This window comes from Sapajus apella, unplaced genomic scaffold, assembly GCF_009761245.1.
Source record: "Sapajus apella isolate SASKATOON/1434 unplaced genomic scaffold, GSC_monkey_1.0 scaffold114, whole genome shotgun sequence".
Taxonomy (NCBI): domain Eukaryota; kingdom Metazoa; phylum Chordata; class Mammalia; order Primates; family Cebidae; genus Sapajus; species Sapajus apella.
This window is the reverse complement of record NW_022437054.1, coordinates 4,510,028-4,515,119: the sequence shown is the minus strand read 5'-3', so window position 1 is coordinate 4,515,119 and position 5,092 is coordinate 4,510,028. Positions and strand designations below refer to the sequence as shown.

The 5,092-nt window shown below is 44.0% G+C and overlaps 1 protein-coding gene across 1 annotated transcript in view; it reads left to right on the top strand.

The window, feature by feature from the left end:
• Positions 1–3,204: 3,204 nt before the first annotated feature.
• The window catches only part of SAP18 (Sin3A associated protein 18), a 12,429-nt gene continuing 10,541 nt past the window's right edge, over positions 3,205–5,092 (top strand). The window contains exons 1-2 of the mRNA XM_032260116.1: positions 3,205–4,019; positions 4,224–4,333. Coding sequence (XP_032116007.1) covers positions 3,891–4,019; positions 4,224–4,333 — 239 coding nt within the window. The 5' untranslated portion in view covers positions 3,205–3,890. The remainder of the gene's footprint in view (positions 4,020–4,223; positions 4,334–5,092) is intronic.

Sequence of the window (5,092 nt, the reverse complement as noted above, 5' to 3'; positions counted from 1 at the left end):
GAGGTAACACTACACTGCATTTAGTGTTGATGTCCCCCCTGCTTCTCTTTATAGTTTTATCACTCATGTTTTTTTCCCTAAACAGTATTTTTAGGTGAGGGGGCTCCTATTTTCCTCCCAAATTGAGTAAATTGCATAAATTGAATCCTATCATATGGGTTCTGTGATTTGCTTTTATTTTTTAAGAAAGAGTACTGATTCATTTATTTGCTTTCAAGTATTTATAGTATTCCATTTTATGGATATACTCTAGGTAGATAGTTCAATTGTTTCTGGTTATTATGAATAAACACGTTACATTATTTAAAATTCTGTCTTGTGCTCATGGCCAACAGTTTTTGTGAGCTACACACAAGGAATAGAATACCTGAGTCTTAAGGTGTACACATATCTAATCTTTTTCGGTGATGTCAATCAGTTTTCTAAAGTAGATGAGAGCAATCTATACAAATTACTTTTCTCTGTATCCTTGTGAGCACTTACTTGTCACACTTTCACATTTTGGTCAATCTAGTTGAGCGAAGTGTTATCCCACTGTGTTTAACTTTGCATTTCTATGACTATTCATGAGGTCAGGTATCTTTTCATATGTTTACCTTTATTTAATCATCTATGAAATGCCTGTCCTTTTTTTTTTTTTTTTTTTTTAGACGGAGTATTGCTCCGTTGCTTAGACTGGAGTGCAGTGGCGCAATTTCGGCTCACTGCAACGTCTGCTTTCTGGGTTCAAATGATTCTCCTGCCTCAGCCTTCAGAGTAGCTGGGATTACAGGCACCCGCCACCACGATCAGATAATTTTTGCATTTTTAGTAGAGACAGGGTTTTGATATGCTGGCCAGGCTGGTCTCGAACTCCTGAGCCCAAGCTATCCACCCACCTATGCCTCCCAAAGTGCTGAGATCACAGGCATGAACCATTGCGCCCAGCCCATCCATGTCTTTTGCCCATTTTTCTATTGAATTACGTATTTTTAAAATAGCAATGTATAGCATTAATACAGAAGGGTGCACTAAAAATAAAATAAATGGGGCCAGGCACAGTAGCTCTTGCCTGTAATTCCAGCACTTTGAGAGGCTGAGGTGGGTGGATAGATTGAGGTCAAGAGTTCGAGAGTGGTCTGGCCAAAATCGCAAAACCCTGTCTCTACAAAAAAAAAATTAGCCCGGCATGGTGGCTTGCACCTGTGTTCCCAGCTATGTGGTCCCAGCTACCCAGGAGGCTGAGATGGGAGAATCGCTGGAGCTGGGATGTCGAGGCTACAGTGAGTTATGATTGTGTCACTGGACTCCAACCTGGGTGACAGAGCAAGACCATCTCAATAATAACATCAATGTACTCTTTATTTTATTTATTTATTTATTTATTTATTTATTTATTTTTTGGCGAGGGGTGATGGTCTCGGTGTGTCACCCAGGCTTGAGTGCAGCAGCGTTATCTTGGCTCATTGCAACTTCCGCCTGCCGGGTTCAAGCAATTCTGCTGCCTCAGCCTCCCAAGTGGCTGGGACTGCAGGTGCGTGCCACCACGCTCAGCTAATTTTTTGCATTTTTAGTAGAGACGGGGTTTCACCATGCAGGCCAGGCTGGTCTTGAACTCCTGACCTCGTGATCCACCTTCCTCAGCCTCTCAAAGTGCTGGGATTACAGGCATGAGCCACCATTCCTGGCCAAATGTACTCTTTAATTTTAATTCAAACAGCTATGTAACCAACACCTAGGTTTAAAAAAATGCAATGTTGCCAACACCACTAGAAGCATTCCATTGGCTCCTCCCTTATCACAATCCCCTTGTATACTCAGAGGTCACTACTACTCAAACTTTTCCGGTAATTATAATTACTTCTCCATTTTCTTTATAATTTTTGTCATCTGGGAATTCTCCTGAACAATATATTTTAGTATTGCCTACTTCTGAATGTTATGAAAACGAATTCACCCAATATATACATTTTTGTCTTTGTTTCTTATATTTACCATCATGTTTGTGAGATTCACATTGTTTCATACGACTGTAGTTTGTAAACTTGTGTTGCTTTTTAGTATCCCATTGTTGATTGGTAGTTGTGTTGCTGTATAGTACACCACAATTCACTGAACTGTCCTACTGTCGATGGACACTTGGGCTGTTTCCAGCTTTTTGTTCTCATGAACAATATTGCTAAGAACTTTCTTGTAATGTCTCTGGAGATGAGCATGATTTTCTCTAGGGTAGGTACTACTTTCCAAAGCAGGTGTTCCAGGTTACATTCTCACCAGCAGTATGCAAGAATTCCTAGTAGTCTACAAATACTTGTTACCGTCAGAGTTCCTAGTTTTTATTTGAGACGGAGTTTCGCTCTTGTTGCCCAGGCTGGAGTACAATGGCGTGATCTTGGCTCACTGCAGCCCCTGACTCCTGGGTTCAAGCAATTCTCCTGCCTCAGCCTCCCAAGTAGCTGAGATCACAGGCTTGCCACACCACGAGCCGGCTAATTTTGTATTTTTAGTAGCGACGAGGCTTAACCATGTTGGTTAGGCTGGTCTGGAACTCCTGACTTAAAGTGATCCACCTGTCTTGGACTCCCAAAGTGCTGGGATTACTGAGGTGAGCCACCATGCCCCGCCGTGTTTTTCTTTTTTTGGAGATGGAGTCTCATTCTGTCGCTCAGGCTGCTGGAGTGCACTGGAACGATCTTTGCTCACTGCCGCTTCTGCCTCCTGGGTTCAGGCAATTCTACTGCCTTAGCCTTCCAAGTAGCTGGGATTACCGGCAACTGCCACCACACTTGGCTAATTTATTTATTTATTTATTTATTTTAAAGTAGAGACAGGGTCTTATCATGTAGGCCAAGCTGGTTTTGAACTCCTGACCTCAAGTCAGGAGTCAGGAAGTCAAGTGATCCGCCTGCCTCTACGTCCCAAAATGCTGGGATTACAGGCGTGAACCACCACGCCCTGCTAAGGTTCCTAATTTTTGCCAATCTTGTGGACGTGGTTTAAAGTCCAATCAATTGAAACTAATGCGCTTGCGACCCTTACCTGTTTGTTGACTATAGATTTTGTCATTGCCAAAGCACCTATTCAGTAATTTTATCAACTTTTCGATTGGGTTGTCTTTTTAGTTCCTATATATTCTGGATACTAGCCTTTGTCAATCATATGTGTAACAAATTTCTACCACTCTGTGGCCTTTTCCTCTTATGATGTATTGTGGCTTTTCCCACTTTTCAGTCGTAAGATGATTCACTTGTAAGTTCAGTCACATACTTAGCATTTTTGGTTCATCATGGAGTTGTTATGTATTTTCATGGTTAGATTTTTTTTTTTTTGGTCGTAATCCAGCCAAATCGATCGCTTCTCGTTAATTCTTTTTGTATCATATATTCCCACCCATAGGTCCTGAAGATATTCTAGAATGTTATTTCCTGCAAGTTCTGGGTTTGCTATTCGTATTCAGGTCTCTGTTCCCCCCGAACAGTGTGTGGCTGGAAGGACCGCTCCATCACCACTTATGTTGGCGGCGCCTCTTCCGGCTCTCCTCAGGAGCCGGGATCGCTGGCCTGTTCTTTTATCAGAAAGAAGAGATCTATATTTTGTTAATTAAGGAACGTTTTGTGTCCAATAAGGTTTTCGTCAATATGCGTGAAAACGCCACATTAAGCTTATTTCGTCTGTGAATACTTAAGCGAAAAAAACACCTCGCCAACAAACTGCCCGGCGACGGACTTTAGGCGCCTCCTTTAGCGTCTCCCCGCGGTCGCCACCACCCACCTTTTCCCTACGTCGCAACACGCAGGCGCGCCAGGGCTCACGCGCCGCGCACCGAAGTGCGCCTGCGCCAGGAGACGCCACGCCCAGCCCCCGGCCGAATATAAAGTGTGGAGCTTCTCCTCGCGAGAGACTTCGTGTTCATGCTCGCTGCAGGGGTCGGAGGTCAGGGCGAGCGTCTCGCGGGCCGTAGGAGGAAGATGGCGGTGGAATCGCGCGTTACCCAGGAGGAAATTAAGAAGGAGCCAGAGAAGCCAATCGACCGCGAGAAGGTGAAGATCCCTTCCACTCTGGGGTCCGGGAAGAGGTTAGGGGTGGGCCCGGCAGGGTGCAGAGGTGCGGCTTGTGTGCGGGAGGAGGCGGTGTTTTTGGTCTCGGGGCGGCTCGGAGGCCGCGACGCCTCAGGAAGGGAAGTAAGGTCTGGGCTCGCAGCTGGGGTCTTTAATTTCTGCCCTTCCCTTTTCTGTGTCCCTCAGACATGCCCGCTGCTGCTGCGGGTCTTCACCACTAATAACGGCCGCCACCACCGAATGGACGAGTTCTCCCGGGGAAACGTACCGTCCAGCGAGTTGCAGATCTACACTTGGTGAGGAGGCCGGGGGCGGGCTCACGGACCCGTGCCGGGAACCCGGAATATCACTTAATTGCCTTTGCCTGTGTAGTTACTCTCCTTGATTTCAATTTCATTTTTCCACTTGGTGCCTTTGGGCTCAGTTTTCAGGAAGTTAGAGGTTTCTGTTGTTAGGTGAAAGATTTGCCCGTATTGTAACGCTTTTGTGATGAATGTTGCAACTTTTGGGCGGTGAAGAATTGACAGACCCAAGATTGCTGTCATTGTTACGGCTGCTAGGTACAAAAGTGATAGGCAGATAATTAAGTTGTAGTATCCGCCCTAAAGGGACTCATAGTCAAATAAATTGCACTAGGACAACATGGTAAGAGAGAGTGATGTTGTGGAGTGGTATTTGTTAAACTCGAGGAGCATTTCCACCTAATATTAAGCCTTAGGTACCAAAGCACCAAAAGTGAAAAACTACCAAAACCCGAGTTATTTCTTCTCTAAGGCCTAATGGAAAAGCTTTCGGTATGTGTTAGTGAAGACTGGTCTCTGAATGTTTCTCTCTTGGGTGTAGTTCCCTACAAACTACTGCAAGCTTGTTTTTAGCCTTGCATGTAACTCCTTGGATAGACAGTATAATGGCTTTTTAGTATAAGTAAAAGGTGTGTTCTAAAAAATATGTCTATAAACATATTTACATTTATTTATATAAATATGTATAACTGATCCCAAAGGGCCCAATTTATATATACATATATATATATATATATATATATATATATATAT